This window comes from Lygodium microphyllum, chromosome 15 (assembly GCF_053477565.2).
Source record: "Lygodium microphyllum isolate KBCC chromosome 15, Lygodium_microphyllum_v1.1.10, whole genome shotgun sequence".
Taxonomy (NCBI): Eukaryota; Viridiplantae; Streptophyta; class Polypodiopsida; order Schizaeales; family Lygodiaceae; genus Lygodium; species Lygodium microphyllum.
Genome location: NC_141149.1, coordinates 18170692 through 18198688, shown reverse-complemented (window position 1 = coordinate 18198688; position 27997 = coordinate 18170692). Strand labels below are relative to the sequence as shown.

The window sequence follows — 27997 nt, the reverse complement described above, 5'->3', positions numbered from 1 at the left end:
AACGGCCTTCCTCCTTGGTTGGTAGGATAATATTATACATTCTCAAAAGGAGCAAAGAGAAGCTTATTTGAAGGAACTCTTTAGCAAGATGCTAACTGAGGGGGCTTTCCATAACTCACATTACTAATGATTCATCATTGGGAGACAAGGAATAAGAGCAACAAATGTATTTGAAAACGGCCTTCCTCCTTGGTTGGTAGGATAATATTAACCTGATTTAACACTAATTACAGTAAGTACAAAATTCAATAAATTGAAAATGCAAATGTTACCACTTAATCTTGGATATTGTACAACCTATTGGTCCCAAAACTTGGCGCCCTTACGGTATTTCTTTAACTTGATTGCAAATGGATGAAGTACCGACAAAGATTCTTCAACCTTCTCCACTAATCCAAGTGCCTCTTCCTGTTATAAATGACCAACAAGCCTTCCAATCAATTCGCCCTTGATTTGCTAGGGAATTGACCTTCACTTGTGCTCCTTGGGAAATAAGTTAGCCCCAAAATCAATGCTAACTGGCTAGCTCTTGAATCCTCTTGAAATACACTTATTTCAGCTCTAAAAATTCAAGTTTGAAGCATTTAAATTTGGACATGCTTCTCGATGTGGCTGTTAAACCCTAATTTCTACTATAAACTAGGATTTACAATAGAGATTCACCAAAACCTCCACCTCTAATGGCTGGATTGCTATAAACCTTGGAGCAAAGCTAGGAAATGACAAGAGAAAGAGAGAGAATTTAGAGATTTGCCATGAAAATTTAATAATTGGGCTGCTGACCTGGTTTTCCAGCCCCAATGGATTCACCAACAACAAAGGGAGCATCAAAGATTGTAATCTTTAAAAGAAACTCATCAACCGTGATCAATGACTTCCCATGGTCAAGAACATGCAACTACCTTCACCAAAACAATCTCCACTAGTTGACAAATGGCTCCAAAAGCAAGCAACAACAGCTCAACCTCTCCAATGGTTGACAAATGGGGAATTTTGGCCAAGTGGCAACATTCCAAACTGATTTTCCAGCATCATCCAGCCCACTAAATTAATTTTCAGAACATAAATTTTAAAAATTAACTTAATAATTATTTTTGTATCCAAAAAACTGATCTAACCAGCCAACAATTAAATTGGCTAGACCACTTTATCACCCAAGTGATCCTAAGCACTCATTAGCCCAGAACTGGTATTAATTATTTAATTAATATCAATTCTCGAGTATCACCACTAACAATAATGGCTAATTAAATATTCTAGGCCAATTTCTGACACCCGGTACCATCTAATACCGATCGCACATAATTTATTACAACTTTTGTCTTTGGCACCAAGGGATATCTCAAGGTCTTGCGTTCTACGTTGTGAAATAATTAACTTGAACCTCACATGTGCAAGTCACATTTGCACCTTTGATTAACTTTAAATCAAATGCTAAGTAAAGCAATAAAATTTCACATCCTCGTGATAGTATTAATTGGAGCAACCCCTCTCTCAAATGCTCCAAAGAAGTATTGCCTATGGGTGGACCAAAGGTCTAACAAGAAGAAGATCTAGGAGGATGATTGCGGGTCTTGTTACTATCAAAAGACCACGTACCAGCGAGATAATAGGTTTTGCAGGGAGGAACAAGGAGTAGACTCAGTAAACACTGAGAAGAGAATAGAAGAGAGAAGAAACTCTGATGAATGGAATGATGAAGATCTAAATCATGGAGTGAATGTGATATAAGGGAACAAGGGTGCCATAGCACAAGGAAAATGATAAAGACAACCACGAACCACAAACCACAATGTCCTCTTGAAGGGGTATAAGGGCAGTGGAGAGACTGGAGAGACTGGAGAGAAGAGGTGATGCACTGAATGAATCAACCGTAAAGAATGAGTGACAAAGGCAGCCTATAAATAGGCAAGAGACTATCTAGGGTGGCACCCAGAGGGAGGACGTCGGCTATCTAAGATGAGGCACCCAGCCCCTTTTTGGGATTGTCTACTATGAAACCCTGAACGCAAAACATGAAACCCTAAACGCAAAATGCAAAATGTGAAATCCTAAACGCAAAACGCAAATTGCAAACTACATGTGAAGGGTTTCTCAATAACCCCTCTCAGGCCCAAAAAGAAAAAGAAGAGAAGAGTGAGGTGGAGATGGAATGCTACAGGCTGAAGAATGCTCATGTAACAGGTGCCACTTGGACAGTGTCCCTCATAGGGAAATTATTCACTTGCCCAAGCACAAAGATGATGAAATCGTGCAGTTTATAGACTTTGTGTGGTGTTGAAAACCATAAGGATATGTCCGTACTTGATCTCGGAGTTGGCACCATGCTGGCTAAGTGACCAAGGCAAGAAGAAGAGGAGAAAGAAGATGTAGAGGATCCCTCAGATCCAAGATTTCCACCTGAAAGATAGCCTGCAGTAAAGAACAATAGACAGAGTGAACTGGAGAAGAATCCAAAACTCAACCTCGGGATAGAAGCCACTAGCTCCGTGCATCCATGCAAGAAGGAATACGAAGGCCTCATCACCAAGTCGTGGTTAAACCTCCAAGGCCCTGATCTAGGTAGATCCTCGAGATCCTGGGAATCAATAGGTGAGATGACCACGAGAAGGAAGCCACCCCATCCAAGGGTAGAAGAGGAAGGTAAAAGGCCTCCACCAAGGTGTGGGAAGGATTAAGTGGTGGGTGGGGACTCCGTTTGAAATGGGAGAAATAAATAGAAGCCACCTCTGAAGTCATAGATGTACCCCTCGGAGGACAAAGAAAGATCATCCCCCTTTGAATCCCCCTCTAAGGTAGATAGAGAATCCAAAAACTCATGGATCACAAACTTTGAAATGTCTGAGGATAAAGGAAGTGCCGCTAGTCATGCCGAAGAAGGTATCTGGGGTGGTGAAGAACTCCCAAAAGTGGCCTCTCGAACCTAAGTAGGCAAGGGTGAAGGGTGGGGCTCAGACTGAGCAATGAGTAGGCAACAATCGTTGCTTCTCAATGGAGCAGACCGGAAAGCCGAAGAAGAGAAAAGAGTCAAGAAGCCACTGTCTCTCGAAGGAGCAAACTGATGAGGAGACGATATCAAACAATCATTGTCTCTCGATGGATCAAATTGCAAAACCGCGGGCCATGGTAGCCATTATACCCGAAAATAGGTGGGAGAAGACTACCGCTAGCATTGCGACGATCTCCAGGAGATCATAGCACCAATCGATCCTCTATGTGCTCGGAAGGACTTAGTGAGCATCGGATGCGTCTTATTGCCTTGAGCATAGTACCCTGATAGCCGATGCAAAACGATCTGTGTGGCCCAGACAGGAGAGGTGGCACAAGGAGTGCCTGGTGGAAGACGCATATACTTCGAGGGGGTGGGGAGAAAAGGTCGAAGTCGGCAAGCATTGGTGGTATGTCCAATGATGCCACGGTAGGAGCACCCAATAGTCTGGTCATCTGTTGGTAAAGAAGCCATGGGTACCAACATGCCTTGTTAAAGAAGGAAGAGGTGAAAGAGATCAACCACAAACCATGAACTGCAATGTCCGCCTCAAGGGATGTGAGGGCAGTGTGAAGCACAAACCCCAATGTCCGCCTCAAGGTGTGGGAGGGCAGTGGAAGGGCTAGAATTGAGCTGCCAACTGCAAGGAGGAGCTACCAACCCCAAACGCGGCTTGTAGCAGACCAAGAGGAGCTGTCAGCAACAAACAAGGAGCCGCCGCTAGCAATTAGGAATGAGCCGCCAACAATTAGGAAGGAGCCGCCAACAATCAAGGAGGAGCCACCGGCTGTCAAACGAAGGATAGACTGTTGGTCAAAGAGGGAGAAGTTTGCTGCTAGCCGCAAACGCAACTTGTAGCAGACCAAGAGGAGCTGTCAACAACAAACACGGAGGAGCCGCTAGCAATCAGGGATGAGCAGCCAACAGTCACGGAGAAGCCGCCAGCTGTCAACGAAGGGCAGACTGTTGGTCAGAGAGGGAGAAGGTTCCTGCCAGATGTTTAGCTCAAACACAACAGGGGGTAGGTGCTGAAATACCACAAGGTGCACCAAAAGAGCTGCCAGCAATAAACGCAGCAAAGGGGAAGTGGAGACGGCAACAGCAGTCTTGAACATAGGCTGGAAAATAGCAAACGCAAGAGGAAGCAACTGCCCATTAGAGTGTTAATGCAGCAAAAGGAGGAGAGAAGTGGATGCCGAACTCGCCACCAATCTTTGCCTTCACTAGAGTGGAGGGTCTTTGCTACTATTTAAGCAGATCTAGCTCTGATACCATGTCAAAAGACGACATATTAGCGAGACAGTAGGGTTTGCGGGGAGAAACAGGGAGTGAACTCCGTAAAAACTAAGAAGAGAAAAGAAGAGAGAAAAAACTCTAATGAATGGAATGATAAAGATCTAAATCATGGAGTGAATGTGATACAAGGAAACAAGGGTAGCATAGCACAAGGAAGATGATGACGACAGCCACAAACCACAAACCGCAATGTCCTCCTGAAAGGGTGTCAAGGCAATGGAGAGGCTGAAGAGAAGAGGTGATGGATTGAATGAATCGGTCGTAAAAAATGAGTAACAAAGACAGTCTATAAATAGGCAAGAGACTGTCGAGGGTGGCGCTCGGAGGGAGGGCACCAGTTGTCTAGGGTGGCATCCCGAGACAATCGGTGCCCCACTGTGGGCGCCCAGCCCCTTTTTCGGGTTGTTCACTATGAAACGCAAAACATGAAGCCCTAAACACAAAACACAGAACATGAAACCCTAAACGCAAAATGCAAAACGCAAACTGCATGCGAAGGGTTTCTCAACAATTACAACACTCCTCGTCCATGTGACTTGAGCATTGGTAGTGACTGCAATATCTATTCATTCTAGGCAAGTGCTACCAAATTGGTTTAAGTTCTTTTGTTCCATCGTAAGAAGAGATCTCACACTGTGTAGGACTCGTCTTTAGTCTTAGAGACTTCTTGCCGCCTCCAAACTTTCCCTTGGAAGAAATGGAAACAAGAGGCCCTGCTCAAGTAGGCAACCAAAAGAATGCCATTTTGTGAACTTGGTTATTCAAATGAGTATAAGCAATAGTTGGTATTCATTAGACTTGGTTATGCAACTAAGCATAAGTGATAGTTGGTATTCAAACACATAAAAGATCAACAATAAGAATAACAAAACGAGTTGCTACATAATCATAGCAACAAAGAAATGCATTTCTTTGAGTTTGAAACTTACGAAACGTTTCTTAAAGTAAGAAACGTCTTTTATAGTAAAAAACATGAGGTTTGTTTTTTTTAAGTTGAAACCTAAAAGCATGGTTTTTTAAACAAAACTATAAGGCAATGTCAAACATTGTGATGATGAGGAGTAATGATTCATGAGGGCTTAAGATTTTGGATGAGAGACTAACGTTTTTAGGATTTTGTTTAGTTATTGGACTCTATCAATCTATCATTCTGTCTTGAGTGTTGATTATTATACGACTTTAGTCTCACTTATGATATATTATGATTCATTCTGGATTTTGACATTTTGTCAATTTCTTTTGGAATGAGAATCATCATGTTGCAACCTTGCTTATGATCCATATTGTACATAGGCTACTTACATATATACTTCAATTTTCTTTGTGTGATATGTATGAATCAAAATGTTTGAGTTCTAAACCATCGTATAGCTTGTCCAAAGACTAACTTCGACATAAGTGACAAGTCAATAATGGATCATGGATATACAACGTTTCATTCTCAATTGACTCTCATGTATTATCACTCAAGCTCAATTGGCCTTTCTTTGTTTAAGAGAGAGTTCCATAGAAGTTTAGAACCTCTTTTCCTAGTTAAAACTATGAAAACCCGCATTTCTTATTTTATCCCCTCTTCAAAGAAACTTACAAAACATGTTTCCGACATTTCATATCTGAACATCTCTGACGTTTCTTACTGCTATGTACATAATATAAAAGTATTTAGGAGGCAACTTACGTAGAAACAATGTGACTTAATCATCATCTAATTTTGGTGAGCCCACGTCGTCCCCTTCCTTAAAGCAAAGCTCTTGGAGTTCATGATTGAGATTGATACATTGGGTTCAATCTCTTTCCACACAGCAACCAATAAGATGACTTTAACAATCAAATGCTAGGGAAAATTATGGTAGTTGAGTGGAACTTTGAAAACAATCCCTACATTAACCAACATTCATTGTGGTATTATGAGCCTTCCATAGATGGATATGCTTAAGGTGAGCACGAGCAAGTGGAGGACCCAACATGGCCTCTAAACCAACTAGTAGGTTTCAAATACCTTTGGACTCAAAGCACGTATTGTACGAGACTCAACCAATTCATGAAATTCAAGCCTTATGAAACAAGTCTTGTCACTAAAGGCATTCTTGGCTATACCAACCAAAGGGTGAGTACAAGTGATGAATAGAGAGGGCATGGCTGGGAACCCAAGTGCCCACCATGCATTGATTTGGTATGCATAATGGATCAAAATGTGTGTATGAGGAGCCCAAAAAGAATGGGATGTATGCACTATGAGCAAGGGAAGGATAACACTACTTATGAGTGAAGTAGTATGATTATATGCACCATAAGTAGGAAATGAATATCCTTATGTTTGAGTGGCCCATGAAGTGTGAGGAGGCATACCATAAGCGAGACATGGAAATCCCTACATATCAGTGGCCATAGGTAAAGATTAGGGGACATGAGAGGGATATCCAACACAACCACACCAATACAAGAACATATGCTCACTTGACGTTGGATGGGAGGTACAACGTGAATGAATGGCATTCCCGACAATAAAGTACCAAAGAGCTGAGGAGCATGCACCTAACAATAATATTGAAAACCTATAGAAGACTTGACACTTATATGAATGACCTAAGCTAACTTGAGAAACTAAAAAAGAGCTTGGAGACTAAACAAAAGATCCTAAACCTAATGTGCTAATTATAGCAGAATAGACCATAAAGTAGCTCATGCAAGGGTAGAGTCTAATTCTATGCTATTGAAAGCAAGGGCAAGAGAACCTAAATGATCATTCTGAAAGCATAGAATCAAGAATTAGCAGCACTAATAACATGCTCACATGAAACAAAAGTAAAGTACCAGCTAAATCTGGATACATGTCTTTGCCTCTAGAACCTCCTCTATTAGCATTAACATACTAGCAAAGGCTTGGATCCCCATGGTTAACTTACAACCGGATACTACACAAGAAAAGGAGTAACATAGCGGAGTTTCCACTCATACAAATCAAACAGATTCTAGAAAGCTAGGCCTAGTTGAGATGAAGATGATGGATTGCCAATCATCCTGAAATTTGTGTGTCCTCCCTAAGTGAGAGGCGGCCAGCCTCACCAACTGAATGTCCTGACGGATGTGCAACTTTTATCGGAGTGTAAAGGAAAGATTGAGAAGTGCCATCAAGTCACCTTGTAGGCAAGAATTGTCTGAGCCCAATATCTGCTCACAACATCTGGTAGAGAGAAGGAAGATGAGGGGGCAGATGCATTGTCATCTGCATTGAGAGAATAATGCCATTTCAAGGCCTCCATGAAGGAGAATTCTGAGAAGACACTAAATCTCCCAAGAAAGAAATGTTTGAGACATTATAAGTTAGATGTGTGTGGTTTTCATAGACTCCTACAAACCAAACTTCTCACAATACTGTGCAGGATACTCTTTAGAAGAGATCCGGCTCTGATAGCATGCAGGATACTCTTTGGAAGAGCACCAGCTCTGATACCATATAAAGATATACTAGGGTGTGCACAAAGAAAAGAGTGTATGAACACAACTAAAACACAAAGAACTCAAACAAAAATGTAAAACACAGAAGAGGCAGAAGTATCCAACAAATGAATAAATGTTGAAATGAAATGAATGAAGAAGGTCTAGATGTGTGGATGCTCAAGAAGCAGATCCATCCAATAACCATTGATTCTCATGGCAGCAGGCTGTGGAGACTTCACTCCTTGAGCACACTCAGTTGTATCTATTCCTTCATTCATCATTCACTCATTACAGCACTCATTCTTCATTCTATTCTTTTTCATTTGCATTCTTATCTGAGTTCACAGTGTGTTAGTCGTGTTTGTAGACTCTCTTTGTTTTCTCTGCATGAAAGCTCCCCCAAATTGAGGATCTTCTTTCTGCTTTTCTCACATTTGTGATTTTCCCCTCTATGCCCTTAATGAAATTTCTAATATTTCATGCAAACTTTTATATGAGCTAATCAACCAGCTATGACAACGGTTGCTCTCAGTATCCAACATATTCCTCTTCTTTAATTCTCCTCCTCTACTATTCTATAGTTGCTACACATCTTCTACGAAGCTTTGATCACATAATCAGGATTGGAATATAGAAATTAAGAAGTGTTTACAACTAAAAAAGAGATTAACAAATGAACAAAGTATCGCAAGCAAGTTTCATTTCCCACAACAACGTTAGGGTCAGCGCACAGAGTCTGGTAGAATGACAAAGTACTGAATGGAAGTGAAGCACAGAACAACAGGCACAGTGACAGGCACATGCATACCCTGGCAAGAGAAGGCAATGTGAACAACATAGGACACTAAAATGAGAACAGTGCCTCTATATAGGTATCACTGACAAATTCTAGAAGCCTTGAAGTGCTAGGACATTGAACAAGCTCCCAACACAAAGGCCACTGAAGCAAAATATCCCAATGCCGAAAAAGAGGCTAGGTACTCTGATGCCCACAGAGAGAGTCAGTTGGCTTACTCAATTAGATCATCCAGTGAATAAACAAAGTTGTTCTCAGCAAAACATTCAGAGGGTGGAAATATTTTCTGCATGATACATGAGCATAATGGTGACAAAGCATCAAATTCTTAGAAAGACAACTTACTGGTTGTGGGGCAACAGTTATTGTAATAAATCGGAAGCCATGTAAATCTTCAGGGGAGAGATGAAGGATTCCGGAAGGAGGAGCTTGCTCTGTCTGTCCTCCAGGCTCGATCTAAATAACACGTAAATGCAACTTTAGTTTTTGGCCACCAAGCTATGCATGGAAATCACAAGTAAAACCAATCACTCACCTGTCGTGGAGCAGGACCAGCTGGAAGTTGCACCATCTTTCTTGTTACTTCTATCAATCTTTTATTTACCGGAACACCCTGCTTTGTTTCTTTTTCAGGCCAAAGATGTACTCGGATTCCCAGACATGGAATCAAATTTGTCACGAGGGTAAAGTGATCCCTCCCATCTGATCCCTATCACACAACCAAAGAAAAATTTAGTACACTTGAGTATTAGAGTGTCACTTCAATACAGAAAAATCCCCATCTTGCCGCATGCTATGTAATAGACTTGAGCATTTCAATGTTACTTCAATAGAGAAAAATCCCCATCTCGCTATTTCTCTATTTATTACCAGCTTTTTTATGTCTAGCCAGCGACGCCTCCCATCCATGGCCAATATTGTCACTGTGTATGTTTCAATAAAAAGGTCTTTCTCATGACTTTCATCTGACCATTTTACTGATTTTGGACATGTATAAAGATTGTGTTCATCCTCAATAGTCCCTACAAAAAAGAAAGAGAGACAACACTAGAAGCAATGACAACAAATCAACCAACCTCAATACTGGCTCAAACAAGTGTGCCTAGTTTATGTAGCCCCTAAGTCTACTCAAGAAACTAAGACGAACAACTTGAGCTGCACGTACCCAAAGCAAGGTCAACAGGTTTGTAAGAGTGGGGTTGTACTGCTGAACTCATCCAACCAAACGTCTGTGGAAGTGCACTCCTGAGGTTTGATACAAAGATTCCAAGCCTTTTGGAGGGACTAAAAAATGGTTGGGCTGACCCTTTCTCTATAATTTGTAATAATGTGTGTGAAACCTGTAAAAACAGCCAACGATGTCACAAGTGGCTATCAAAGCAATGTCAGCATGTTCCAACTGCATAGTGCACAATCACTTGTTACGTTTTCATTATGCACAGATGAAATAGCTATTAAACTCAGCCTTCAAAGGAAACACTGAAGGGCCAAGGTCCAAAACTTCCAGCTTGTCAACTAGCACGGCTAAGCAGAAATGGTTAGTATGATTACCTGCACAACTAGCTGGTTGCACCACAGAATACTCTGATGCTCCATCCCTAGCCATACGTTCAACATCCCTGGAGCTCCAACAGTCAAACCATGAGTTGGGGGCACTATCCCATCCAATGATGCCATTTTCGACCTTACCTGTCGATACAATCCAAGATGAACACAAAACTTAAGCACTTGCATTTGAAGCAGTATTTTGGTTAGTGAATTAAGGGGGAGCAGCAGAACCAATAATCATTTCCAGGAAACAGTATCATTTGCATAATTTTTTTAGCTGAATTGTCCATAAATTCTGCTTTATTAGGTGCACCTCATTGTTCTGAGTTGATCATACTCGTTGGTAGCTGTAATGAGCATATTTATGCATAAGGGTTAACTCCATCTCTAACAACAATGTTCTTAGTTTTGACTCTTTCAATACTGTTATATGTCAAGGTTCATTCACTCCAGTAAGAAATTCCCCAGTAGGGGGAGATTTTGACAGCTTCATTTCAATAATACTCCACCTTTGGTTCAAACCTCCCTTGTCTATGAGTTCTAGGAATCCTCTCCATTTTGTTTACAGGAGAGATCTTGACATCTCCATTTCAAGAGTCCTCCGTCTTTTATTCAAAATGTCCCTTATCAACAAGTTCTTGGTGGTGGTTTCTCTTCATGTGAAAATCCATTCAGAACATCATTGATGTATATCCTCAACCGGATAATGTTCCAAACAAGAATTATGAATATGCTATGCAAAGTCAGGGTTTTGACCATTTAAATCTTCGTCCATGCAAGTGGCTCAGCACCAACAACATCTTTTTAAGTTGCATGTCATTGGTGCCTTCAGAACACTGGCACATCCTACGGCAGAAAGGACATGTTTGCAGGGACTACCCTTTTCTTCAAAACTCCTAGGACCTTTATACTCGCTTCAAAATTAAGAAGTGAACCAAAACAACAGTGTACACATAACAGTAATACAAGGTGATAGAAGGGGATAGTTCTAATATTTTTCACCTGGTAGTCACGAGACCCTCCAATTATTGACACCACCACCACTTGGGAAAGGCTAGGACTTGAAATTAATCTTCTCCGTCCAGACCTTGTCCTCGTGGTTTCATAGCCAGTTCTCCAAGCTCTATTGACACGTGAAAAGTACTGGCCCAAAGAGGGCTGCATTGCAACAGGAGGGGACCTGATCATCGTAACAAATTAAATTGATTTTGGCTGCATAATTTCAAACAAAGAGGAAGCAAGCTATTAGAAATCCACCTCTGACAATGAAAACATGATAGAAAAACTTACAAATGTGGGCTTGACAGAGTAAGCACTGTTTGAACAGCTCCTCTTCTCAGACCTGGATGAACAACCGCTGCTCGTGCAACAAACCCTCCCATGGAATGTCCCACCAATATGACACTTTTAGGTAGACTGTCAGTAAGCACTGTCCTGCCCTTGGACCTAGCCTCCAGGGACTCTTTGTATCTATCCAAAATCTTAACAGACACCATTCAATTCATTAACAAGTACATACACACAGTTTTTCGTTAAAGGACTTCAAAATCCATCAACAAAATAAGTCACATAAAGAGACCAGTAACTTAAATGAATGACACAAACACTCAAAAGCAATAAAAGGAACCCAACTTCAGCTGCAGGTGCATGACAACATACCCTGTGAATAGCTTGTACAACATATTCAGTGTGCTCTTCCAATATTCTCCCATCCATGGCTGAATGCTCCCCATCAAGATCAACAGAAAACCAGTCCAAGTGATTGAAATACTGTTTCTCAAGCTTTGAAACTGTCTGCAGCTCTTGCTCAATTGCATGACCATTTATTTTCTCACTATCACTTACACCATACCCTTCCTCCTCCTGTGTCAGGATACCTCCCTGGTAAAAGGATTCTTCCATAGGTCCAGCATTGAAAGCTCTGTCTGACTCTGCTGCTAAAGACCGTATCTAATCATAAAAGAGAAGTTAGCCTTGCAACTTTTGCACTATACTTCAGGTGCAGCCATTCAAAATATATGAAACAAAATACCCTGAGCAAGGGCAATGTAAAAAACCTACCAACTCAAAATGAACTCATCAATGCCAGTATTTACTAGCTTATAGAATATACCACCAGCAATGTGTAATTCAATGTAGTAAACCTTGTAACAAAGATCTGGTGTGGTCCAAGTTACTCTTTCAGGGTTTCCTCATGCATTTTTTCGATATGCTAGGACATTGTTTGTTCAACATTTGTGGCCAACCAACAAAGCCCGACCTATGTCAACTTACTCTAATGAACCTAGTGTCCAGTTCACCAAAAGACCAATGTGAACTGAATTATCGACTGTCAGAGTGCAGCAATGAAGAAGCAGATGCATCGACTGACCAGAAGATGAAAGAAAGAAGAAAGAAAGATATATTAACGACTACTAAGGCCAAAATCAACCTATGAGACATAACCATGCAAAATGATGATCGTCGCTAAGTATCAAAATGTGACATACCGAGATGTCGTCTGTGATGGTCAGATGTGATTTGTGACAATGGAGATGTACACTTCCAATAAAAACTACAAACGTACCCACTATAGGGTAATGTGAGTACAATAGAGAAAGTGGGGGGAAATCTATGGATTTTGCTAGCTCCATCCACTGGGAATCGGGCGGTAGAGTATGTCATACTTCCCTAAGGAGATGGTGTAGGGATAGTATCTAGCCTAATCTCCCATCTCAGCTCAATACTGGTTGTGGCATCAGTAGATCTCCCGCATCTCTCTCTAGTGTAGCCTCTGTGTCTTGTACCCCGATCTCTGTGGTTGACATGTTGCTCTAATCTCCTCAACTCTCTGGACTGTCACCCCCTTCTGTGCCAGACTATGCATGTGATCACCATGCAGAAGAAGTCACAAAGAGAGAGAGAGGAGCCCCACCCTCATAAGGTGCCACCAATGATCCATGGTGCTCAAAGTTGAAAGGCCCCCATTATGAGGAGAAGCCATATGTGAGCCCGGATATTGGTTGAGTCCTGACTTGTATATCAAATGAGGTCTATGTGACCAGATGGCAAAAAGGTGATCGGTGTGGGTCTAATCTTTGGGTTAGACAAAGTAGTTAAGCCGGTAACAACTCGAGGCACATTGCATCAAGTTGCGGGGTAAGGGAGTTATTAGGTGCGCTTATGTGGCCCCTGGCTCGAGGGTCCAAAGTGTTAGAAGATAGGCATAGAAACCCACTGTAAGCAAGGGTGTATGAGGGCAAACGGGTGTGAATAGCCTGAAGGACAAGGGAAACCCTTACCCTAGCCAGGCAGAGGCTATATAAACAAACAATGGGTCACTATCAAAGTGTGAGATAGAGTGTACCCAAGTTGTACTTTGAGCAACTTAGTAAACAAGATTTTGGTCTTCTACTTTGAGCTCATATCTCCCTCTTGTGCACACTTTTCTTGCTGCAACTCTGGTTTTCCACATGGTATCAAAGCATCCTCTGATCCTTTCAGCTTCTTCAAACCTCAGCCTCACTAAGTGCACAAGAAAATCTTCATTTCTCTCATCTTGGACCTTCAAACTCCATAGCTAGCTTAACCCCCTAATCCTGGAGAACCTAGGGAAGCCAAAGGAGGGCATTTCAGCTCCTGGCTTCAACTAAGAACTTCTTCCTTGACACAAGGCGACCAGTCCTGCCACATCAAAGAGCAACATTGGGCAACGTGGAAGGCGGCATTGAGAAAATCGTCAGATTGGCGCAAATCTGCAGACGTCGATGTTCAGAGATCAGCACGGCTTGTAGACACAGCAATCCCTCCAACAACCATAGGGTTCACAAAGCCCCCCCAATGGGCTATCTCCCACTAAGAGGGTTTGCTGAAATTCTTCTTGTATTGGCTGCAATCAACCAAACCATAACTGTCAATTTCATGGCAGCCATAGCCACAAGCTTGAAAGCTTGACCTTCTTATTTTTTTCATCTTCTGCTGTCACTAACAATGATTTTAATCACTGAGTTATCTCTTCCAGAGTCAGTTACTAATCTGGGAACTCCATTTCAGAGGTTCTTTCACTTGGTAGGGCATCACCAAGCCCATCAAGACCGATATCTACCATCTCTAGAAACATAAACTAAGAGATGAGTGCTTGTAAGCACTAAAGCACATTGCTCAATCATTTTGCCACTGGTATTTACTCAATCTGAGTTTTTCATTAGAAAATTAAAACCATTAAATGCTCTACTTCATTTTGTAAGGCTATGTGTACAACTATAAACACATAAACTATCCTATCCTAAATTTGTATTGCTTGCAGCATATCATGTGTGGTTTCTTTCAAATATCTTGATTAATAAAATCAGAGAGATGAGTGTCATTATACTCTCCTCCAAGTCATCAGCAACAAGTGTTGAAATCATAGACCGTCCTTGTCCTACACAAGGTTCATCTACTAAAACATACCACAAGGAGGAGCCAGAAGTCCAATCTAGGTTCACATCGTTGAAGCCTAAAAAGACCATTAAACCTCGGAAGAAGATTGCACATAAGAAAGGACCACCAAAGTCATTTTGAAGTACTACATATGTATGATTTTCAGCCTTTCTCTTCATTGCGATTTTGAATATCAATTGTTTGTAAGGGTGTCCTTGATTTGCTTCCGCATTCATTGGCAAGTTTGTAAGGGACTAGACACTGCCCTTGTCTTAGCAAGCGGTAACACCTTCCCAATGGCCACAACATATGCTGATGTCCGCTCTCAACTTCGTAAATTTGATGGCAAAGATTTCCACCCATGGCACGTACTTATCAAGTACAAGATGATGAAGAGAGGGTATTGGCCTCTCATTCAAGGCACTAGAGCTGTAAACTCTGCAAATCCGGTTGATGTAGAGGATGACCAACGTGCCAAAGCAATCATCATGTTACACTTAGATGAGTCCTTGATTCATCATGTTGATCAACTAAATACTGCTAAAGAAAAATGGGATGAGCTTGAAAAGCTCTATGGAGCCACTCGTAAAAATACTAAAATCTTTCTTGAAATTGAATTCTTTAGCTTGGAATATAAATCAGGAGAAGACTTGGGAAAATTCATTCCTCACATGAAGGGTCTCATGGCACAACTTGCCTCAGTACAAGCTCCAATCCTTGAACAGGATGCTATTGCTATTCTCCTAAAGGCTGTAAAAAAGTTGTTTCCTACCCTTGTAACCACTCTTACCAACATTCCAAATCCTACCTTAGCAAGTACCATCCAATCCTGTTTGGATGAAGAAAAGAGGAACCACAAAGAAAGCAGCACCAGTCAGGCATCTTCAACTTCCCGTGATCAAGTTTTGGTACATACAGTTCTCACTAAATGTTCTTTTGTAAGAAAAAAATGCATATTGTAAACAACTGTTAAAAGAAGTATCTTGAAAAAATGAAATGTAACAAATGTAAGAAGACAAGGCATATCACTAGTAAATGCCCCAACATTCCTAAAGTACCCAAAGAAATTTGGCCAACTATGCCTCCAATCCATCCGATGATCAACTTTTCTGAGTCTCTAAACTTTTCTGAGTTAGAAGATAAGCATAGGAGCCTACCGTAAGCAAGGGTGTATGAGGGCAGATGGGTGTGAATAGCCTGAAGGACAAGAAAAACCCTAACCCTAGCCAAGCAGAGGCTATATAAACAGCCTATGGGTCACTATCAAAGTGTGAGATAGAGTGTATCCAAGTTGTAATTTGAGCAACTTAGTAAACAAGATTTTGTTCTTGTACTTTGAGCTCATATCTCCCTCTTGTGCACACTTTTCTTGCTGCAACTCTAGCTTTTTACACCAAGGGGGCCAGCGGTCCCCCTGGCGGGGGTCCGAGGGCAACACCCCAGCTCGACGGTAAAGGAAATATTCCCTAGCCAGCTAGTGGAGGCTCGTATGGTAGGTCGGTCAGGCCAACCTAACCGCCTTCGCGGGCTATAAAAGCTAAAACCCTTCACAACCATTCATCATCTATCTTTCACCCAGTCAAAGTTATTCCAGCTAGCCTTAACCTCTTCACCTATCTTCTGTCTAGATCACCATCTAAGCTTCACAATGGAAGCGCACGGGTGGACAAAGCCATCTTTGTATCAATTGTTTGGAGCTAAAGGATTTTTTAATTCTCCTCTTATCTGTTGTGTACTCTCTATCTCTTTCTCAGATTCTATTTGCCGCACCATGTAATTTTTACATGGTATCGAAGCCTAGAGACTCTAGGGATCGAAGAGTGCACAAGAGGCAAAGGCTTCAACAACAAAGAGAAACGATGTCATCTTCCAAAAGCAGTTCTGGTGCATCAGAAAGCGGTGCACGAGTTGGTGGTGCTGTACTAGCTACTCAAACACTGAAGATTCGTCCACCAATCTTCAACGAAGGCAAGTTAGATGGTACAAACTACACCTTGTGAAAGTTCAAAATTACAACTATCCTTGATTCTTATGAGATTTTGGAGACTCTGCTAGGGACTGACGTAGAACCACAGCCTACCCCCGACCATAGATGCCTCCATACGTGGCACGAAACAGTCCATACGGTACGATCCATACGGTATGAATTCGTACGATTTCGTAGGTTAAAATTGGCTTGTTTTGGCCACCTGGCCTATGCATCCTCATTCCGTGTTTCCTACGTCCCTACATCCCACGTCCCGCGTTTCATGCACCGTTGTACTTTTTTTTTTTTTGCCTGGGGGGAGGGAGCCAGGGGGGAGAGTTAGGTTAGAAAATAGGCATAGGAACCCACCGTAAGCAAGGGTATATGAGGGTAGATGGGTGTGAATAGCTAGAAGGACAGGGGAAACCCTAACCCTAACCACGTAGAGGCTATATAAACAGTCTATGGGTCACTATCAAAGTGTGAGATAGAGTGTATCCAAGTTGTACTTTGAGCAACTTACTAAACAAGATTTTGTTCTTATACTTTGAGCTCATATCTCCCTCTTGTACACACTTTTCTTGCTGCAACTCTAGTTTTCCACACCAAGGGGGTTAGCAAGCAACCCCCTTGGCGAGGGTTCGAGGGCAGCACCCCCAGCCCGACAGCAAAGGAAATATTCCCTAGCCGACTAGTGGAGGCTCGTATGGTAGGTCGGTCAGGCCAACCTAAACGCCTTCACGGGCTATAAAAGCTAAACCCCTTCGCAGCCATCCATCATCTATCTTTCACCCAGTCAAAGTTATTCCAGCTAGCCTTAACCTCTTCACCTATATTCTGTCTAGATCACCATCTAAGCTTCACAATGGAAGAGCACGAGTGGACAAAGGCATCTTTGTATTAATTGTTTGGAGCTAAAGGATTTTTTTATTCTCCTCTTATCTGTTGTTTACTCTCTATCTCTTACTTAGATTCTATTTGTTGCGCCGTGTAATTTTTACATGGTATCAAAGCTCGGGGGCTCTGGGGATCGAAGAGTGTACAAGAGGCAAAGGCTTCAACAACAAAAAGAAACTGTCATCTTTCAGAAGCAGTTCTGGTGCATCAAAAAGCGGTGTAGGAGGTGGTGGTGCTGTACTGGCTATTCAAACACTGAAGATTCGCCCACCAACCTTCAGCGAAAGCAAGTTAGATGGTACAAACTACACCTTATGGAAGTTCAAAATTACAACTATCCTTGATTCTTATGAGATTTTGGAGACTATGCTAGGGACTGACATAGAACCACAGCCTACCCTCGACCATAGTTGCCTCCGTACATGGTACGAAACAGTCCGTACAGTACGATCCGTATGGTATGAATTCATACGCTTTCGTATGTTAAAATTGGCGTGTTTTGGCCACTCGGCCTACGCGTCCTCATTCCGCATTTCCTACGTCCCTACACCCCCATGTCCCGCATTTCCCGCATTTCGTACACCATTGTTCTTTTTTGGGGGGATAGGAAACCTTGGATACCTCACCCCACCCCCTTTTCCAAATTTCAATTTCCAACCATGCAAAAGGTACTCCTCTTTGGATTCCTTCCAGCTTGCAAGCTACAACCCTCTCTTTGGATTCCTTGTCTCTTTGACTATTTGAACTTTAAACTTTGACCCTTCTCTCATCTACAAAAGGTGCTCTTCTCCTCCAAGGCTCCATGCTTCCACACCAATTCAGCAAGCACTTACAAGTTACCATTCTCATCTTTCTCTCTTCGATCTTGATTCTTGAATGGACTTGTGATTTGCCATTCTCGAATCTCACCTCCCATCCCCTCTTTCCCGCATCCTATCGAAGCATTTGCCATTCTCAATTCTCATCTCCCATCCCCTCTATCCCGCACCCTATCAAAGCATTTGCCATTCTCATATCCCATTCCGTCTCTCTCACTCTTGCTCTTTCAACTTTACCCCAACCCTCGGGCCTCTCAAGTCTCCCTCCCTTTCAACTTTCAAGAGTCGAGACTCAAGCATCTCTCTCTCTCTCTCTCTCTCTCTCTCTGGACTCTTTATTCGTCATCAGCACCATGACTTGTGAGAAGCACAAGGCTTTCAATTTGCATGCGATCCATGTGGAAAGGGACACAAAGAAGTCTAACTCCCACCATTGGACATGCAAGTATTGCGGGAAGCGCTATACAAGTGGTGCAACTCAACTTCTCCAACATCTTTCCAAGACGGAGGGCCAAGTTGCTCCATGCAAGGAGATCCCTCAAAACACTGCAGAGATTCTCGCCAAGATGAGAGGGGGATCCACAAGAGGAGGAGGAGGAAGTGGCTTATCGGCACCAACTCCTATGCCTACTAACGAGGAAGCATCCAATGTGGGCGTATCTTCAACCGACGCGAGAGAGGCCTTTACCATTGGTGGTGGGGGCTCCAAATCCACATCCGGCTCCGATAAAAGACAAAAAGTGGAGGCTCATGCGGTACCAGAGAGACAATTGTCTCTCTCTCAAGCTCCCAGTCATGTGCGTGGATCGGTTGCCTTTCTTAGAGAGAGGCAACGACTTGCGGACATTGAAATTGCATGCACAGTGATTGAGTGCAATCTTGCATTCAATGTCCTAAAGCAAGAGCAATGGAAGATGGTAAATACCATTGCCAATGTGGGTCCATGTGAAGGATGGACCGGTATCATATACAACGACATGAGGACAAGAAAGATTAATGAAGAAAAGGAGAGGATTGATAGAGCCCTTGATCCTATTCGGGCCGCATGGATAAAATATGGTTGCTCCATTCTCACCAACGGATGGAGTGATCATAAGAAACGGGGCATCATCAACATACTCGTCTCATGTCCACTCGGCACTTACTTTTTGCGGGCTGTAGATATCAGCAAGAGGGAGAGAAAAACGACGAGCGCACTCATCTACCGCCACATTCGACAAGCTATCATTGAGATATACATTGCAATTTGTGTTTTAAATTTGTTTCACTTTCTTTCATTATGATAATATCATGATTTATAATTGAAATTTGATTTATACATAACTTGTAATTTGTAAATTGTAGTTGTAGGTGGGACTCTCAAATGTGGTACAAGTTGTTACCGACAATGCATCAAATTGTCAACGCATGGACCGTTTGCTTGAGGCCGAGTTCCCTACGATTGTGTGGACTCCATGTGCAAGTCATTGTTTGGACTTGCTCATGGAGGACATTGGGAAGCTCAAGTGGGTGAAGAGGGTGGTCCGCAAAGCTACATCAATTGTCGCATTCTTCACGGTAAAGGTAAAGGTGCTTGCGATGTATCGTGAGCATAGCACACTGGATTTAAAGAAGCCTTCTCCAACTCGCTTTGCTTACATGTGGTTATTGCTGAAGCGTCTTTATGAGGTGCAGTCCACCTTGCGCCAAACAGTGGTGTCCACTCTATGCAATGAGTGGGATGAGCATGAGACAGAGGAGGCCAAAGCCATGCAGTGCTTGTGCCTAAATGAGTAGTTTTGGCAAAAAGTCCGTGCCGTTGTCATTGTCATGACTCCCTTTTATAGGATGTTACGTATGAGTAATTACGAGGGGTCCACCATGGGCCTTCTCGTTCACTTCTTTAGAGCAGCATTGGTTGAGGCACGTGCTTGTACAATGATCACAGAGACACAACGTGCACATGTTTTAGAGATAGTTGAGAGGAGATGGGCGTGGATGCACAAGCCCATCCATGGTTTTGCCGCATTGGTACATCCGGCCTACAAGTCATCGGCAATCATGGATGATAGAGAGTTCCGTTCAGAGCAGCTTGCTTATTTGACTCGTGTGGTCCCTATAGATGACCACAATGCAATGCTAGAGGAGCTAGGATGCTATGCAAATCAGAAAGGGCATGTGGCTTTTGCTTCTCCCACTTGTTGGAGGAGAGAGTCACTTGTGAAGCCTTTATTTTGGTGGCAAAACTTTGGATATGCATTGGAGACCCTTTAGCCCTTAGCCATGAGGGTCCTTGCCCAGGATTGCTCTTCGGGTGCATGTAAGAGAAACTAAAGTGCCTATTCTCTCATTCACACAAAGATTCGCAATCGGCTTAGCACACGACAGTTAGAGCAGCTAGTCTATTGCCGTACTAACTTACGCATGAAGAAGGACTATGATGAGCATGGGTAGTCTGAAGCATGTAAACTTTAAACACTTCACCATAACATTTAAAATTTGTTGTTTTAACTTTTAAACTTTGAACTTTGAAGTTCAAACTTTATACTTCACAATTTAGACTTTAGCATTTACAACGATCAATCTTACGTGCATCATTGCATTGTGTAGGTGAATGTTGATACATTCAAGTTGACGGGCGACACTCTTCCGAGTATACATAAGGAGGTGGACGAGGAGGAGGAGATGATTTTTGCAAAGCTCTATAGAGAGCTTATAGCAGCAGATACTCGTGACACTCGCAGTCAGCGTACTCGTGGGCGAGGAGTTCGAGTAGGTGGTAGCAGGGGCATGGTCATTCGACGCCCTCCATCATCGAGGAGGGGTGGTTCGAGTGGCTTGCAAACATATGTAAGGCGGGATTCTAGTAGCTCAGATCCTATGCCTCATGATGATATCCCCCCCTTGCCTACACAGCCGCCACCTAGGGAGCCATCATTTGATGATGATGGTAACCTCATCAGTGAGAATGAGTATGAGTGTGTCTCATCATCGGATGCCGAGGAGTCATCTTCAAACTCTCTTGATAAGCACTCAAATGGTTCTAATGATGATGATGATGATGATGATAGAGATACCTCATCATCGATTCATCATTCATATGACATAGGTCTCTCCTTTTTTTTGTATACTAGATTATAGTTGTATCGCATGTTTTGCATAGCCCATGCGACCGCGATGGTCACCCTCATGTATTCATCTTATTCTGTAATGAAATGGCTATTTCCACTTTAAACATGTATTCTATGATCTATCATTTAATGATTTATGGTTTTTGTTATTTAAAAAATCATCATTTTTTTCGTACTAATATCGTACCGTACCTTATAAAATAATAAGGTACCAATTAGTACCGTATTTTATCATATCGTACCTTTCATAACTAACAACTATACTCCCAACCCATCAAATTCTAGTGTGATGATTCCTCCGAATGCAAATCTTCTACGAGCTTGAAAAGGAAGGAATGCAGATGCATTGTGTACCTTAGTTACAAGCTGTTCTGATAGTGTTCTGACTTTGATTCAGCACACAACCAAAGCATCATAGGCTTGGAAAGTACTGAGGAGTCAATATGAAACGCGAAACCAAAAAAGGATTCAAAACTTGGAGAATTGACTAGCAACGGAGAAGTTTGCTGAAGGAGAGACAGCTGAAGCATTCATCACTCGAATCAAGAATCTGCACGACCAGATGGCTGGCGTTGGGATACAAAAGACTAGCGAGGAGCTAGCAAGGAGGTGTCTTCGGATTTGTCCACAAAAATTTGATGGACTAGTAGCTACCCTTAATACTCAGGTGAGACCTCAAGCTTTGACTTTTGAGGTTTTTTGTGCGTTATTGATAGAGAAGGAGTTGAGACTGAAAGCCCAAGAAGAAAGCAACAATGGAGATGCTGCATTCTCTGCCAATGCAAAAGGCAAAGGTGGTTTCTCCACCAAAAACAATGGTGACAAAAAGAAGAAGAGCGGTAAGTAGAAGTTTCAAGAAGAGTGCTTCTACTAAAAGAAAAAAGGACATGCAATCGCAAATTGTCGTGTCAAGAAGGCAGATGAAAAGAATAGTATCCTTAAAAGTAAAGGAAAAGAGACAACCAATACAACCGAAGCAAAGTTGGAGTTATTCATGGAGACATTGAGAAAGTGTGCTCCTCCACGCAAAAAGAATCTACCACTGACTCATGGGTGTTGAATAGTGGGGCCTCCCGTCACATGACCAATAAGAAAGGTCTATACATTCTATACAACCTCTACAAGAATCCATTTTTGTGACGGTTGGAAATGATACAAAATGCTCTACTGCGGACATAGGTACTATTTCTTTTGTTGCTACAAATGGTGAAGTCAAAAAGCTTTCAAATGTGTTGTATGTTTCCAAAATTAGGAAAAATCTGTTATCAGTTGCTGCCATAACTGATCGTGGTCATGAAGTGAGATTCAAGAAGATGGGTGCAAAAATTCTGGACGGTGCTGGTAAAGTCATTGGCAAAGAAGAATGAAGAAACAACCTGTATGAGCTAAGTGCTCTTACAACCACCGCTAGAGTGGGCACAAGTAAGCTTTGGCATTAAAGGTTTGGACACATCAAATTTGCAGTGTTGAAGGAGATGCACAAGCAAGATATGGTTGCTCACCTACCTATAGTGACTAAATTGAAGGAACCATGTGAAGCTTGTATAATAGACAACCAACAGAGAAAGGCATTTCCACAGGAAAGCAAGAATAGAGCACATACTCCTCTAGAGTTAGTGCATGCTGACTTGTGCGGTAAGATGCCTACACAGGCCTTGGGGGAATCTTCTTATTTTATGTTGATTAACGATGACTACAATAGGAAGATGTGGGTGTACTTCCTTCGTGATAAGGCTCGAGCTTTTGGTAAGTTTAAAGAATGGCTAAAACTTGTTGAGAATGAAATAGGAAAAAGTGTGAAGAAATTCAAAACAAATGGTGGTGGTAAGTTCAACTCAAAGAAGTTTGAAGGCTTTTGCAAGAGCAAAGGGATCAAGCGTCAATTGACCACGCCTCATACACTCAACAGAACGGTGTTGTGGAACGCACGAATCGCACCATTGTGGAGATGGCAAGATGCATGCTAAAGGGCAAGGGATGGCCTAACCATTTTTGGACTGAAGCTGTTAATACTGCAGTTTACATTCTAAATCGGACCTATACTAAGGCTCTCAAGGGAAAAACACCTCATGAGGCTTACACTGGTAAGAAACCATCTGTCTCACGTTTCAAAATTTTTGGATATGAATGTTACGCACATGTTCTAGATGAGAAGAGAAGCAAGTTAAAACCAAAAAACAAAAAATGTATCTTCTTGGGTTATAGTGATGAGCAAAAGGCTTACAAATTATATGACCAAGAGGCAAAGAAGATCATCGCGAGCCGTGACGTGGTGTTCAAGGAGCAGTCACATATAGTGGAGGAGGAGAAGGCAAGTTCTTCCACTTTATCATCAAGCGAAGAAGTAGTCCACTATGAACCTGTCCCGAGAGCTATCCTATCCTTAAGAAGGAGGAAGCATCATCTTCGGATGATGAAGAAAAAGTTCACCAACCTAACATCACCCCACCGGAAAAGCTATTGCAGTGTTGGGTGAAGCAGCTCTATGACCACAATAATCCTATGCCTACATCTGTTGAGGAGAAGGCAAACGGACCAAGGAGGTCTTAGAGAATAGAGGAGCAAAGAAGAGCTTCTGCTCACATGGTCAATATGGCTTTGATGGCTGAAATTATAAGAGAAATAAAGGAGCTAATTGACTTAGAAGAAGCACTTGCAGATCTAGCATGGAAGGCAACTATACAAGCCGAGTATGACAGCATAATGAAGAATGACACTTGGAAGCTAGTGGATCGGCCAGCAAAGCGGAAGGTTATTGGCACCAAGTGGATCTGGAAGGTAAAGTACAAGGCTGATGGTACCTTAGAAAAGTACAAAGTCAGACTGGTTGCCCAGGGATTTTCACAGGTTAAAGGGTTTGATTTTCAAGAGTCATTTGCCCCAATTGCCAGAATGACCACTATTCGCATAGTACTTGCAGTGGCCAGTTTACCAAATGGATGTTAAGTAAGCGTTCTTAAATGGTAACCTCAAGGAGGAGGTGTATATGGCTCAGCCCCACCAAGGTTTGAGGCCCCCCATTCTAAGAACAAAGTGTGTAAGCTGAAGAAGACATTGTATGGGCTGAAACAAGCCCCCAGAGCATGGTACCAATGGATAGATAAGTTTTTTTAAAGCTTAAACTTCAAAAGATGTGCTTAGATACTAACTTTTATATTTACAGGGATGGTAAAAAGTCTGTAGTGATTGTCCTATATGTGAACGACCTTCTTATTACAAGTGACTATGAAGATATGATCAACCAAACTCAAAAGGCTTTGAGTTCTAAGTTTGAAATGTTAGACTTGGGCTTGCTACACTATTGTTTGGGGATCGAAGTCTAGCAAGAGCCAAGAAAGATCTTTATCTCTCAGAATAAGTATGCATAGGAGATCTTGAAGGCATTTGGCATGACCGAGTGCAAGGAGATAGCTACATCTATGGAGGTGAATGCAAAGTTATCCATTGAGGATACATCAACACTAGCAGACATTGGGAGGTACAAGAGGTTGGTCAGCAATCTGATCTACTTATGTAACACCAGACCAAATATCAGTTTTGATGTTGGTGTTTAGAGCAAGTTCTCAAATAAACCTCATGAGAGTCATTGGAAAGCTGGGATGCCGATGCTCAGTTACTTAAAGGAAACTCGACTATGATATCACATACAGCTCCGGAACTTCTCTTATGGGGAACTGTGACTCACATTGGGAAGGAGACAATGATTCCAAGAAGTCAGTTTTTGGTTATTGTTTCTCTTTGGGTTCATGAATTTTCTCTTCGATTAGTAAGAAGCAGCCAACACTGACATTGCCTTCTACCGAAGCAGAGTTCAAGGCAACTTGTTTTGCTGCATGTGAAGCAATATGGTTGAGAAGGATCCTATGGCATATGGAAGTGCAAGATGAAGAACCAACTGTGCTGAGATGTGACAATCAAAGTTGCATCGCCATTGCCAAAAATCCAATGTTTCATGCACATATCAAACATATAGATATCCATTATCACTATGTGTGTGATTTGATCAAGGATGGGATAGTGAAACTGATCTACTATCCAACAAAGGAGAATGAAGTGGATATCTTCACCAAAGCACTTACGAAGGATATGCTTCAAGTTTATCTTCACAGACTCGGCATTGGGCTAAGGAGATAGCTCACCTGCGGGTGGACATTGAGGGGGGGTGTTAGATATGCTCAATGCCCCACCCTCATAAGGTGCCACCAATGATCCATGGTGCTCAAAGTTGTAAGGTCCCTATTATGAGGAGAAGCCATATGTGAGCCCGGATATTGGTTGAGTCCTGACTTGTATGTCAAATGAGATCTATGTAACCAGATGACGAAAAGGTAACCGTTGTGAGTCTAATCTTTGGGTTAGACGGAGTAGTTAAGCTAGTAGCAACTCGAGGTACATTGCATCGAGTTGCGGGGTAAGGGAGTTATCAGAGGCCCCTATTTTGGGGTCTGGGGGCCGCAGAAGCAACCCCTGGCTAGGGGGTCCCAAGGGGGCTAGCGACCCCTCTGGCAAGGATCCGAGGGCAGCCCCCGAGTCCGACGGCAAAGGAAATATTCCCTAGCCGACTCGTGAAGGCTCATATGATAGGTCGGTCAAGCCGACCTAACCGCCTTTGCAGACTATAAAAGCTAAACCCCTTCACAACCATCCATCATCTATCTTTCACCCAGTCAGAGTTGTTCTAGCTAGCCTTAAGCTCTTCACCTATCTTCTGTCTAGATCGCCATCTAAGCTTCACAGTGGAAGCGCAGGGGTGAACATAGCCATCTTTGTATCAGTTGTTTAGTGCTAAAGAATTTTTTTATTCTCCTCTTATCTGTTGTGTACTCTCTATCTCTTTCTCAAATTATATTCGCTGCACCGTGTAATTTTTATGCATTGGGGAGGGGGGGTCAAAAGATGAATGCTTGGATACTAATTAATGAACGCAGAATATATAGAAGAATGTGTGTCAATACCTCTCTCAAAGAACCTCACACCAACTGACTAAATTCCTAGAGACTATTTGAATAACAAACCACATGACTACAAGCAATCAGCAATCCCAACATAAGGTTGGACCTGCAAAACCTACTGATCACTTTCCTACAAATAATAATCATAAAAACTGTTGTACCCAACTTGACCACCCTACCCTAAAACTAGCCGACTACCCAAACTGACTAGCTGAATCCTCAAACTAACTACACTTAAATTGATCCTCTAATGGCCTCTCTTAGATCCTGGATGGGTCATGAGAATGAGGGATTTGAAATGCAAATGAAGAGTTGCCTGAGGAAGAGCCTTGGTGAAAAGGTCCCCAAAATTGTCTCCAGTCTTGCAACACTCCACCATGACTGTTCTATCCAATATATTCTAGGTTTCGATATGCTTAGTCTATGCGTGAAACGCTAGATTTTGAGCAACAACTATGCAACTTTGGTTAACGATTGTACATGGCTCTAAGAATATACAAGCTCGTCTAGCAATCTATAAAGCCAAATTGCTTCACATATGGTAGTACATGCCACTCGATGCACTACTTCTATAGAGGAAAGACCATGTTTGGTTGCTTCTTTCTACTCCATAAAAGAGCAAATGACCCTACCATGAAACAATAGCCTATCATCACCTCTCATTGTCCACATCTCCATCTGTGCAAGATAAGATCTAGATCACTTGTACTTGCTCTAAAGAACAAACCTCTCTCTAGTGTGCTCTTGAGGAGACCCAAAATCCTCATAGCCCCATAAGCCAAACCCTAATTAGGGAGCAAACGGCCATCTATAAATAGATAGGCTGCTCATCACTCAGCCTCAATCTCGTTTTTGCAATTTGCAGATGCCGTATCTCCATTGTCCACACCAGGTACGCGAAGGATATCTCAGCTGAGCTTCTCCCCACTGCTATCTACCATTTGGCACCTGCTGTCCAGGCTTCCACTGCTGTTCAGGACTGATTTCAGCCTGCCATTGACTGTCCACCAGCTGGCATCTACTGTTTACTGCTGTCTAGCCTTCCACCTGCTGTTCATGACTGATTTCAGCCTGCCATCGACTGTCTACCATCTGGCAACTGCTGCAGATTGCTGTCCAACCTGCATTTACTGATTTCTCACCTTCTACTGCTGTCAAACAGCCTGATCTACTGCCACCCTGCTGTCCATGACACCTTGGAGGCTGCATTTTGCTGCAGGCTGCTCCACTCTGCCTGCCACATCAGCCCTAAATCTGTGTTTTGCTGCAGACTGCTTCTGTACAGCTGCCACATCATCAACATACTTGTATTTTTCTGTTTTGCATCATCTACTGCCCATCTGTTCTCACTGATCCGGCCATCACAGGTTCTGTTTGCTGCTGCCAAACACATTTGAAGGCTGCCTGGTGCATCTCAAGATCCATCAAAGTATGACACACTCTTCTGCTCATACTCTTTGCTCCGGTCCTCAAGACACCGAAGTTCGGGGGTCAATTTTCATCTTCCATAGTGTGTTTGCTACAATGAGCATTGTACTTATTCATTCATTATTCAAATTTCATTATCTTTTGTATTCATTCTCTCTCTATTAACGCTAACCCTAATAGTGTTTCTTTATCAATTTGTGCATTTGTCATACGATTGTGTTTGTATTCTATAGATGGGCTTTTCTTTACAAGATATCAGAACTAGGTACTCACTAAGAAAACCTAGGCCCCTCATCAAAAAGCATGGTCTTCGAAAACAAGAACTACAGAGGAAAGATGACGTAGAACACTTCCA

General features: G+C 42.3%; 1 protein-coding gene across 3 annotated transcripts in view; it reads right to left on the bottom strand.

Annotated features, from left to right (window-relative positions):
• Positions 1-27997, bottom strand: part of LOC148024308 (phosphatidylinositol deacylase) — a 94026-nt gene that overhangs the window by 29791 nt on the left and 36238 nt on the right. For all 3 annotated transcript variants that reach the window (XM_087693934.1, XM_087693932.1, XM_087693933.1), the window contains exons 2-9: positions 11730-12020; positions 11361-11551; positions 11073-11250; positions 10074-10211; positions 9688-9862; positions 9393-9544; positions 9058-9231; positions 8868-8978 (exon numbers count right to left, since the gene is read on the bottom strand). In XM_087693934.1, coding sequence (XP_087550060.1) covers positions 8868-8978; positions 9058-9231; positions 9393-9544; positions 9688-9862; positions 10074-10211; positions 11073-11250; positions 11361-11551; positions 11730-12020 — 1410 coding nt within the window. The remainder of the gene's footprint in view (positions 1-8867; positions 8979-9057; positions 9232-9392; positions 9545-9687; positions 9863-10073; positions 10212-11072; positions 11251-11360; positions 11552-11729; positions 12021-27997) is intronic.